At 36.6% G+C, this 12,016-nt stretch overlaps 2 protein-coding genes across 3 annotated transcripts; one reads left to right on the top strand and one right to left on the bottom strand.

Annotated features, from left to right (window-relative positions):
* Positions 1-520: 520 nt before the first annotated feature.
* LOC139899211 (uncharacterized) lies at positions 521-4,835 on the top strand. 2 transcript variants are annotated; one of them, XM_071882035.1, is made up of 13 exons: positions 521-694; positions 866-914; positions 1,039-1,128; positions 1,403-1,480; positions 1,738-1,812; positions 1,912-1,964; positions 2,154-2,304; positions 2,495-2,605; positions 2,692-2,818; positions 2,907-3,004; positions 3,131-3,269; positions 3,621-3,673; positions 4,599-4,835. In XM_071882035.1, the coding sequence occupies exons 1-13, from the start codon at positions 609-611 to the stop codon at positions 4,680-4,682; spliced, it is 1,194 nt and encodes a 397-aa protein (XP_071738136.1). In that variant the 5' UTR covers positions 521-608; the 3' UTR covers positions 4,683-4,835. The 2 variants fall into 2 exon arrangements, with proteins under 2 accessions (XP_071738136.1, XP_071738135.1); XM_071882034.1 differs by having other exon boundaries at positions 2,904-3,004.
* Positions 4,836-5,423: 588 nt separating this feature from the next.
* On the bottom strand, positions 5,424-8,589 carry LOC139899210 (multiple C2 domain and transmembrane region protein 10). Its single transcript, XM_071882033.1, has one exon. It carries the CDS (start codon positions 8,587-8,589, stop codon positions 5,560-5,562), a length of 3,030 nt encoding a protein of 1,009 aa, XP_071738134.1. The 3' UTR covers positions 5,424-5,559.
* Positions 8,590-12,016: the final 3,427 nt, after the last annotated feature.

The raw sequence follows: 12,016 nt of genomic DNA, 5'->3' as shown, positions 1-12,016 counted from the left end.
AATGATTTCACGTTTACGAAGTTAAAAAAAATGCCTAAAAACTGAAAATAATTACGAACCCTAGAAATTTATGTTGGAATTCAGCGTAATCTTGTAAGAATAAGATGTATTTACCTGATTAACGTAGATAATTGAAGAAATCAGTTGATTAATGGCACAATTTAGGTTGTAGTAGCAGGGTTTTCATCAACTTGTAAGAGAAGAAGAAGCGGTGTATGTGTGTGTATTTTTTAGCGGGAAAACGGAGAGTGAAATGAAGGGTTTTCGTCCAGGTAAGCATAAATAAGAGAAAATTCATATCCAGCGTGGCATAAAACATGAGATGTTACCGGCAACCTTAAGTGCAGGTCATTTAGAGCATACATTAGGCCGTAAACTAAAGTTGGGTGCATACAATAGTAGGTTTCAAAGTAAAGTACATACAATAAGAAATGAGGTAAAGTTCCACGTATTTTCAACCAATTTTCCCATAAAAAAAAACCCCTCGAGAATATTGTTAAAAAATTGCACTGACGAATAAACGGTCACAACTATCGCATGCAATCCGTTTCCCCTATCCTAATCAATCAAACGTAAATCGAGTGTTTGACACGCGCCACCGTGCACTAATGTCTTCCACATTCTATACCAGCTCAATGCTCCCGAGTTTTATCTCCACTTCACCTCGTATCTCCTCATCTCCCGTAACAACTAGGTTAATTCGTTTATCTATCATCTCCAATTCTAAATTGTATTATGATTCTGTATAATTAAACCGTTAATTAACGTTGATGTATCCATATACTCGTATGATGTAATTTTACACGTGTATCTATATGTATATGTATCTATCTATTGTTAAATTATTTTATGTGATAATCTTCAGTCTTCGGAGATTTAAGACGAAAATGTCTTCCGTCGAAAATCCAATTGTGGTACGTAGGGCTTCGAATTTTCACGTTTTCTTAATTTGAATCTGTTAAAAGTATGTGTTTGTGATACGATTGATTATTGGAAGTGGATTTGTTGTTGTGTTAATGATAATTAATGATAATACAGCTTGGATTTGGTGGTGTGGGAGTGGATCTGTTGGCTACTGTGGCTGCGTTTCCTAATCCTGATGATAAAATCCGCACCACTAACTTGAAGGTACTCATTTTGGATTATGTATCTAAGTTCGGATCATTTATCTTATACAAATTATAATGAGATTTGATCATCATCTTCTTATGATTTCTGCAACTGGTTAATGATGATTCAATTGATTCACCTCAAAATCTTGTATGACATATTGAAAATTAGAGTATCTTTTTATATAAAATTATTATAAATATATATGATCTTCTGCTTATGTAAGTTTTGTTACTATAAGTTTTGTAGAAGTTAGTTGAATCATATTTCACCCAAATGAATATCTGAATAGGTACAAGGAGGTGGTAATGCCGGAAATGCTCTAACATGTGCAGCTCGTCTAGGGCTAAATGCGAGGTTAATATCCAAGGTACATATACTATATATGTTAATCAATTGACATTAGACCTATGCGTAAACTAATGGATTTGAGTCTTGTTCGTTCTGTTTTATCATTTTAAAAAGAGACGGAAAGAGATATAGTGAGGCATAAAATTTATGAAAATGCGTATGCTTATACTTCTCTTATCAATGTTAGTCCATGCAAGAGCTAAAATATACTACTATATGTTTAATCACTGAGCTATTCACAAGTGTTTTTGGGATTCTCATATATCGTATTATCAGGTTGCTAATGATGCTCAAGGAAGAGGCATTTTGGAGGAGTTAAAAGATGACGGTGTAGATGTTTCTTATTTTGCGGTAACAAACATATACAAGTACAATCTTTTAACATTAATGAATTAAAACAAAATTCTGATCATTTTACATATATTTGTATTTGTATTTTCCTGGTTGCAGGTTTCAGAAGAGGGCAATTCACCATTTACTTACGTGATCGTGGACGATCAAACGTAAGCATCTTGAATTCCCTACTCCTTTTGTTACTTCTGTGAAAGGTGCTTTTTTAGGCATCTAAATTGTGAATCTCATATTTCTGGAGTAATCTTTATAAACTGTTTCACATAGTGTAAGAGTTGCATCTAAACCTGCATAACATAATAGTGTTTTCATTTTTATTGAATAATTTTAGACGTATCCAGGAAAACTCGAACTTGTATACATACACCAGGCTCACCTCCAATGATTCCAAATGACATCTCCAATTCAACTTTGTTAGCTGCTTTGTCTGGAGTTAAGCTTGTTTATTTTGACGTACGCTTGCCTGAAACTGCTCTACTATTTGCACATGAGGTAAAATTTAGGTGATTTTATATCTTTCTAATCCTATTTATCTTATCGGTTACATGACATAAAAAGTTCCTTGATTTGCATTGGTTTACAATGTTTACATTGTTTGCTTCAGCTAAAACAGTTTTTCTCTGTCAAAATAACTTTCACTAAAATGGAAATGAACCATCGCCGTTTAATTTCACCAGTGCAGGCAAATCGAAGAAAAATACCAATTTTTATCGATGCTGAAAGGCCAAGGGAAGGTCTCGAAGATCTTTTGAACTTATCAGATTACGTTGTGTGCTCAGCAAAATTTCCTCAGGCAAGCTAATGATTTTACCAATTTACCCTTTTAGCTTACTTAATGATTCTAAAGTGTGAATTTTTACTTTTGTATATACTTGACAGACATGGACCGGAGCTCCGTCTGTGTCAAGCGCACTTGTTTCGATGCTGTTAAGGTTGCCCAAGCTCAAGTTTGTAATTGTAACGTTAGGTGCTAGCGGTTGTTTAATGGTTGAGAAGCATGCTGCTGGTGTGTATGTAACTTATCACATATTTCATATTTGGTACAAAACTAGCCTTCATAATGTAGTTTATATAATATATTTCAACTCCAGCAGAGAATGTTCAAGCTGAAGAAATAGATGTAGATGATTTAGTAGAGCTATTGAGGCACAAATCTGATGATAATGCAGTTGCCCCAACGTGCATTTCATCGGTAATAACATTCATATCACATATTTATTGTATGTCACTATGTTCTCACAAATGGAAGTTATACATTTTGACTTCTGTAGTAAGTTACTATGCTTCTGTAGTAAGTTACTGTTGATTGTTGTTTCAGGACATTACAAGGTTGAAGGCAAAGGGAGTCGGGACTGTATGCGGAAAGCTATTTATTGGTACAGCTGAGAAGATACCGCATTCGGAGCTGGTCGATACAACGGGTGCAGGCGACGCATTTATAGGAGCTGTCCTTTACGGTATATTTACTGTATATTTATAACCAATTCACTTCATAATATAACTGTATTATCTTGCAATTATTTCTCTAGATAACAAGGTGATTGTTATGTAATGCTTCAATGTCCAAGATTATTGGAGTTCTAAGTTTTATGGTAACTTTAATCACAAATAAACACATGTATAAGAAAGCTAGGAAAATTTGTTAAACTTGATTTCATAAAGTATGAGTCTTATAATTTTGATAATTCAAAAGTATAATTGAATAATAGAATGAATTGAAGATGGGACATAAAGCTAATTAATATGTCCCAACCAACCAGGCACCAGCTGACCAAATTGACTAGTCTTGTTGTACATGTTATTTGTAGCTATTTGCACCAACAAGCCCCCAGAGCAGATGTTACCTTTTGCAGCTCAAGTGGTTAGTATCATTACTATTTACTACTACTACATTCATGTTTTTGGTACCTTCAGATAAATCTTCGGTTTGTTTGGGGATATATAATGCCACATAGGCTATCTAAACAATTAGAATCCACTTTAGACCATTGACTCAATATTTATTTACGGAGTACCTTGTTCTCAATTTCAGTTTACTTTATAAGCCTGTCCAAAATAGGACCAGAATCTTGTTAATTTTCTTTATTGAGTTCATACTTAAATACATTAATATGGACTAATAAACTAGTAATGTAAATATGTAATATAGAAACAGTATATTAAGACATCGTGGGGGATTTGCTAAGCATTGCTCTTAGCGCAACGCTTAGCAAATCACAAAGTCATTACCCTTGACGCAACACTTAGCAAATCATTAAGTCAAAAAGAATGACCTTAATAAATAAGGTTTGATGATATTACTTTCCTCGTATGCCAGTTTTTTTATTTAAACGAATCAGGATCTTATAAGTTTTCAACATAAGAGGTTCTTAATCCTTCGAAGACAATATTTCAGTAAACTTTGATCATCTGACGTTATAAATAATTTTATGGTCTAAGTTAGCTATAATTGAATAAACTGTGTAGACATTATCCTCTCTTTTGTAAGACTTACGTTAAAGCGGAGGTCATGGTTTTGATCAAACACGGCCCCATTTCCCCCTAACCACGAGTTGCACAATTTTCCTCTCCCATCATTATTGTTGAACCGGTCGGTAGGGGCAGCTAGAGGTTCGGTTTTTCCCCTTTTTATGTACCTTCATGTTACTCCTTAACAACAGAAATAAAATGGCAAGTTTCATGTTACTCCTTAACTTAAGAATTGAAATAAAATGACAAATTTCGTGATAGATTTTGAAGGTTATCAAATCGTCTTCTTATTAGTTTATCTGTATAATCAATTGCAGGCAGCTATTTCTTGTCGAGCTTTAGGAGCCCGTGCTGGTCTTCCACGTCTCACAGATCCTCGCTTAGCGACTTTTACACATTAACAAACTTGGTCTTTCATTGTTATTCTCAACCTATTCTTATATCCATGTTAAATTGTACCAAATGCATACAAGATACAATGATAACATTGTACAGTGTTAAATTCTGGTAAGAAAAATATGCTAGATTTAATATCTCCTAGATAGAATGTTGCTTTAGATTAGTTTAAACAGAGACCTGAGACTACTGATCATTAGTCATTACAATGCTAAGTTGCTACCTTCATGTCTTACCAACATCTAATGACACAATACAATCCAAAACATAGAAACAGATTGCTAATTAATCCACTAAACCCTCTAACCCCATAAGAAAACTTTTAAAACGACTACAGCATGCTATCAGCCATCGTTGGCAGCCTCTTGAAGAAACTAGCAGCGCTCGACGGTAACTTGTTTCTGAACCTCAGCGGCCTCAAGAAGTACAACCCCCAAATCGCAACAACCCATCTAATCGGCACCAAGTAAAACCCAAAAGCAGCAAAGAAACAAATCATCACAAACAGAAACGACGCCCTGGGATCTCGCCAGCTCAGCAACGCTTGAAACCTTTCCCCTTGAGTTCTTTCATTGTTATTCTCAACCTATTCTTATATCCATGTTAAATTGTACCAAATGCATACAAGATACAATGATAACATTGTACAGTGTTAAATTCTGGTAAGAAAAATATGCTAGATTTAATATCTCCTAGATAGAATGTTGCTTTAGATTAGTTTAAACAAAGACCCGAGACTACTGATCATTAGTCATTACAATGCTAAGTTGCTACCTTCATGTCTTACCAACATCTAATGACACAATACAATCCAAAACATAGAAACAGATTGCTAATTAATCCACTAAACCCTCTAACCCCATAAGAAAACTTTTAAAACGACTACAGCATGCTATCAGCCATCGTTGGCAGCCTCTTGAAGAAACTAGCAGCGCTCGACGGTAACTTGTTTCTGAACCTCGGCGGCCTCAAGAAGTACAACCCCCAAATCGCAACAACCCATCTAATCGGCACCAAGTAAAACCCAAAAGCAGCAAAGAAACAAATCATCACAAACAGAAACGACGCCCTGGGATCTCGCCAGCTCAGCAACGCTTGAAACCTTTCCCCTTGAGTCGCCATGTCACCAACCACCGTTTGAATCTTCCCCGCTACACTCCTCAACCTATCATACCTTACCCTCACAATATCCGCACTTCTACTAGTCGGAAACGAGTCAAATTCTTCATCTAGCTCATCGGGATGAACCCCTTCAGCTTGGGAGATACGAGTATCCATGTGAGGTGGGTATTTAGGGCGCAACCTGTATCTCCATAAACCTGTAACCGCAAACCCTAACAGAATCGATGGTACGATAAGCTCCGGGAGTAGTACCATGATCATGAAAGCGAACACAAACATGCTCGAGTAAACCGGCGTATGCCAATTCCGAATAGCTTCAATCACACGGTTTATAAACACGAGCCAACCTAAAACAGTCGTAAGCCGCGAGAAATTGGCTTTGCTTTTCCTCATACTCCACATATGAGAATCATGATCAAGCATGTACTCAACCACCTCTCGACCCAACGATGGCTCGGCTCGGCTCAACCGAGCCGACACCACGTTCATGGCTTGGTACCTCAAGCTGTCTAATTGGTTCACAGACAAGGGTTGTACGTAGTGCATTTTAGGTAGTAAAGGCATTGTGTAGATATGAAGCATGTTAAGCATGTTAGCACAAGAGAATCTAACAGCCAAATGAAGCTCACCCATTTTCTTCACACCAGATGGATGCAACATTAACAGTGGGTATGCATGAGTGTACACCCTTTCGGACTCGAGCGTCGACAACCGTATCCGAACTTTTCCGATCCGCGAGTCACGGGTTCCAACCGGGTTCTTATCGACCCGTGAATTGTCGAAAACGCCAATCGTGATCACTGTGCACGGATCAAACACTTCCCAAGTATACTGCTCATTCCATTTCGGAGTCAAACTATCTACAACGGTTCGGGTCCTGACCCATTTCTGCCCGTATTTCGCTACACAATAAGCATCCGCTGACCCACCTTTACCTTCTTTGATCTTCACAGGCATAAGATTAGAAGCCCCCAAAATACCCATTTCAAGAACACCAATATGAGGCTTCCATAACTGTTTTGCAGTAGGCCTAACATCACTACTATACATTGTTGCCTCATCAAGAACATGATACCCTCCATCGAGTGTGGCCCGTATGTGGATCCGAGAAGCAAACCTCACAACCGATTTCGACTCATTCGGGTTACCCAAATGCCCATCAAGATTATACCACCTAGAGGCCACTTCCTTCGAATCCAACCTCCTAGTAATAGCATTAACCGGCAACAAAAACCGACCCACAACCTCTTCCCTGTTCGGCCCAATTCTGTCCTCAACCGAAACCATCACATAATCCTCAAACGGCTCAGCCACAACAAACATCAAATCCTCATTCCAATACGGGTTCGATAAACTCCGATTCGCCATTGCTGGAGCGACCCGAGTCTTCAAAACCTGGTTTCCCACTTGCACTTTCACATTAAGCTCAGGATACCTCATCAAGGAGGTACCTTTTTCACCCATAACAACATCTTGTGCTTCAATAACACAAACCCTCAAATACCATAACTTAGGTGACATATACACCTTTGACATTATCGAACCGAGCCCATCTAAATGCACATTTGCAGCCTTTGAATGCCATGCTTCGGAAAAAGCCTCGTCTGCTTGAGTCCCAAACCAAATAGCCACCATAACCTCACCACCTTTACCTTTCTCACCTCTTTTATCATCCATTCTATACCACTGTGGTGCTAATTGACTATCTGGTGGGACCCTTTTTGGTACTTCATTTAAATCAAACCAAACCCTACCCAAAATGTCATCTTTTTCCCTCTCTTTAACAAACACTTCCACCATTGATGATTGAATTGTATCTTTACTAAATGCAAAAACTTGATCCCATTCACCATTATTTAAACCAACCCTTTTTGTTATCCCTCTATAATTTCCAAGTTTTACTTCAGCCACAACTTCACCCACATTACCACTAACTGGTATATCTCTCCCTTTTACAACCCTAATATAAAGATACTGCATTTGCTCAACTAAATCATAAGTACTGCTTGTTTTATCTTTATTCAACAACCCACCACCAAGATGTGGGCTTGTTTCTTTAAGTGAGTACTGATCATTTGACCCGCCCGAAAACAACCCGACCCGACCACCACCACCACCACCTCCGGGTACAATCGGAATAGGTGGTCCAGGGATGGAAGTTATCACAACAGGTTTCAAGTCACCACCTTGATGATTCGGGTCGGGTTTTTGTATCATCTGGTTCGGGTGGGTCATTTTCTTGTTTTCTTGACCGCTCATTTGCTGGTGGTTTTGAACCACAGTGTTGGTGTTCTGATTTTGAATAAATTTTTTACCTTTCTTGGAAACCCCACCCGAAACCACCACCCCACCACCGGAAACCACCGCCCCACCACCTTTCACATTTTCTTTAACAGACAAGTACAGCTTAAAAGTGATCTCACCACGCACGTGCGAGAACAAGCTTCGTTTGTCAAGCGTGTGAAGCTGTGGGATGACGTCATCGTGCCCCTCACGTGCAATGCTGGTACCGGAGACTCTAACTTTACCCAAAAAATTCCGGCTGTTGTTTGACTTTTTCTCGTTGAAAACGTTGACTTCAATGGTTCTGTAAGGTAAGTCAGCAACATCATTAACATGAAACACAAGTTTTTCATTCCAAATAGGGTTTAAATCTTTATATTTGACTTGTGTTCTTTGTCTTTGACCTTCAAATTCAACTTCAACAAATGCAGATGATGAACCTTCACCATCTTTTGGCATTAAATTGTGGGCCCCTAAGATTTCTACAACAAGCTTTTCTTTACTCATGTTTTGTTTGTTTGAATTCAAAGTTTTTTGCTTTCTTGTTGGGTTTTTTGAGAGAGTAAAAATGCTGTGAAAAAGTATTTACGGAGTACTTTTTTTTGAGAAAATGAAAAGGACAATAGAGTGGCTCAAGAATATGAAAGAACCAACAGGTTGGTGCAGAGATAGAGGTGTTGAGAAAGATGAAAGCAACAGGTTTGTGTGAGAAAGGCTTGTATGTATATGTATGTATTAAAGGCTTGTATGTATATGTATGTATTATACACACACAGGTGTGTGTGTGTGTGTGTGTGTGTGTGTGTGTAACTCTGACGGTTTGTGTGTAGAAACCAGAGAGGGAGAGTGTATACAAAGATGTATGGTCGAGTATTAACACGGAGTATTAAATTAAAGTAAATTTTGTTACTCTATATGTTAATGTATTAATGTATTAATACTACTATAAAATAAAATTTATTTATGATTTATGTATACTACTTTTTGTGCATGTTAATGTTAAAAAATACTAGTATTATTTAATATATTAAATTAAGAAAAAATTAAAGTACCTTATAATAAGACAACAAGTGCATATGCGTGTTTCTACATCAGAAAGATATCGATGTACAATTCAGTCTTACATAGAGTCAAAACTCAAAAGTTCATGGCTGATAAAATATGATAAAATCCGTATTTAGCACTTATAAAAAAAGTTCGACTATATTTTTTACAGTTTTATAGTAGATTAATAATATAATATTTTATGTATTACTCTAATACATAATGTTATAGTGGACCTTTTCAATTAAAAAGTTGAAAGTTCGTTGATACATAAATACCCCGTATTATATTTGAGACGAACGGTTGATTTGGTTGATTTTTTTTTTTTTTTAGTAAGCCGAGAAAACCATTTATGAACGAATCCATTGACTCCTTCATATAAGATAAACTTTGGATAAGCAAGCCCCTTAAGCACGAGACCTGGTACCGAGTAAATTGAACATTACGTGTATCTTCTAGTCACACTTTCTTTATAAACAATTTAGCATGGCCAGATATTTATTTTTCCTCCGTTTTATATTAATGGTCCACAGACAAAAAAACACAGTTTAAATAAATATCATAAAATTACTAATTTCTGTTTACTTTCCAATTTTACCCTTACTTTTTTTTTTCATTTTTATTCTATTCACATACATTAAGGACATAATAGAACTTTACCTTATTATTCCTATCTATATATGAAAGTTGATTATTAATTTGGAACACTCAAAATAGAATACTGGATTATCAATATGGGATTGCAGTTGTACCTGAGTGGTAGTGGCCTGCATCTAACACACTTGAGGTCAGGAGTTCGACTCCACTCCAGGGCAACAATTAATGCAATTCTATACCTGCCATGTAAGGATCCACTCATGACACATTTCTCACATTGTGTTGGGGGGTAAAGGGGAGGGGGGTTTTACTTGGCCGTGCCCTTGGATCGGTTCAAGGTTTCCTCCCGGACAGCGATAGGGGGCGGGTTAATATCACTGCATCGGCATAGTCGAAACGGGAGATGATCGCAACAGGTGGTGTGACGATCGCTCCAAATCCATATGGACGAACACGTCATTCATTGATTCCATTGCGAGGTATTTGACCTCTATATGATACGTTTTGTAAACATTGCATTCTTTTGAAAAGGCATACCATAAATGAATATTTAATTCCAAGGTTTTCGACATCTGATGATTTCTACATATAGACAACCACCGTAAATAATAGTTTACAATAATACTTCCGTTGACAATGAAGTCAAAATAGATACATGATGATGGTTTTGTGAATGCAACGTTTTCTTGAATAAAGCATGCAAGACTCCATGCACATAGCTTGTATAACATGTAAGCAAACAGCGGAAGACTTCTAGGGAACCTGAGAATAAACATGCTTCAAGTGTCAACACAAAGGTTGGTGAGTTCATAGTTTTAATATTACACATAATCCGTATATCAATGTGGATTACAAAAGTTCAGTTGTTTTATTCAAAACGTTTATCAATAGGTTTTACATAAAAGGTGAATCACAAGATTTCAGTTGTTTCATCCGAAACGTTTATCAATCAGTTCTACAAAATTGAGCACCCTGGTAACTAAACTTTAACGTTTATATAATTTGTACCCTTTGTATAATCATCTTAATAATACACGCAAACCAACGTGTACGCTTCTCAAATAGCATACGTCCGTTAAAAGGCTAGCGCTCTAGCTCGGACGGGGATGTCAAGCCCTATGGATCCATATACTACTACTCGCGCCCACCAGTTCTTATAACTGGCAGTTACTAGTTACCAAAGCTAAGGGATTTTCGGTTCAAACTCAGTGTAGAATTTAGTATGTACTTGTATCCATTGTGTTTAAAATAAAGTGCATGTATTCTCAGCCCAAAAATATAGATTGCAAAAGCAATTAAAAAGGGAGCAAATGAAACTCACACATATAAATATTGTATATCGATTAATAAAACATTTGCATGTATTCTCAGCCCAAAAATGTAGAGAGTAAAAGGGATCTTATGAAACTCACGCATATAAATCTAGTATTTTCAGTATTTATAAACAGTCGCATGTATTCTCAGCCCAAAAATATATTGAGTAAAAGGGATCATATGAAACTCACAGTTTAATATTGATATACAATATTGCAGGAAAGCACGTAGATGCATCGGAGATGATAAACACGAGGTTTGATTCACAAAAATACCCCCGAACATTACCCATAATTTTCTTGGCAATAACCCATATTTTCCTTAGCTCTAGCTCGCTCGAAAACTCGTTTTGAAAATTACTTAGACAGCACTCCGTCGTAATATTTTTTGTACATTATTATTTTTGTATCGCAAAAATAATAACACTAATAATAATAAAAAATAATAAGATTAATAATAATCTTATTAATAATAATAATAATAATAATAATAATAATAATAATAAATAATAAATAATATTACGGAGTATATATATATTTGTGTATGTGTGTGATTTAAATCGAGCGAAAACACTGAAATTTATAGATGTGGCCTGAAATCTGGAGTCATGCGACTCGCATGGAAATGGCCTTCTGGCCATGCGACTCGCATGAGGACCAGGGACAGCTCACATTGTTTTGGCTCCTAGCTTGTCGACATAATATAAAATAAATATAAATATATAAATAATTAATATAATTATTTATATATTATATTTTATTCTTGTGCATAGTAGACTAGATATTTTTGGTCCGTTGCGTCGGGCGTTTCTTCTTGACTCGGGTCCCGGTTCCGGATTTTCAGACGTCCTTGCGTACTATTTTATATCGTGTACTTTGCGTTCCGCAACTTGTACTCTTGTCATTTTTTAGACGTTCTTCATCAATAATTTGAACCTTTTTAATTGTATCTTGTACATTTGAGCATTTTGGACCTTTCC

Source organism: Rutidosis leptorrhynchoides, chromosome 3 (genome assembly GCF_046630445.1).
Source record: "Rutidosis leptorrhynchoides isolate AG116_Rl617_1_P2 chromosome 3, CSIRO_AGI_Rlap_v1, whole genome shotgun sequence".
NCBI lineage: Eukaryota > Viridiplantae > Streptophyta > Magnoliopsida > Asterales > Asteraceae > Rutidosis > Rutidosis leptorrhynchoides.
The sequence above is the reverse complement of the archived record's forward strand: the minus strand, read 5'-3'. Positions and strand labels throughout refer to the sequence as shown.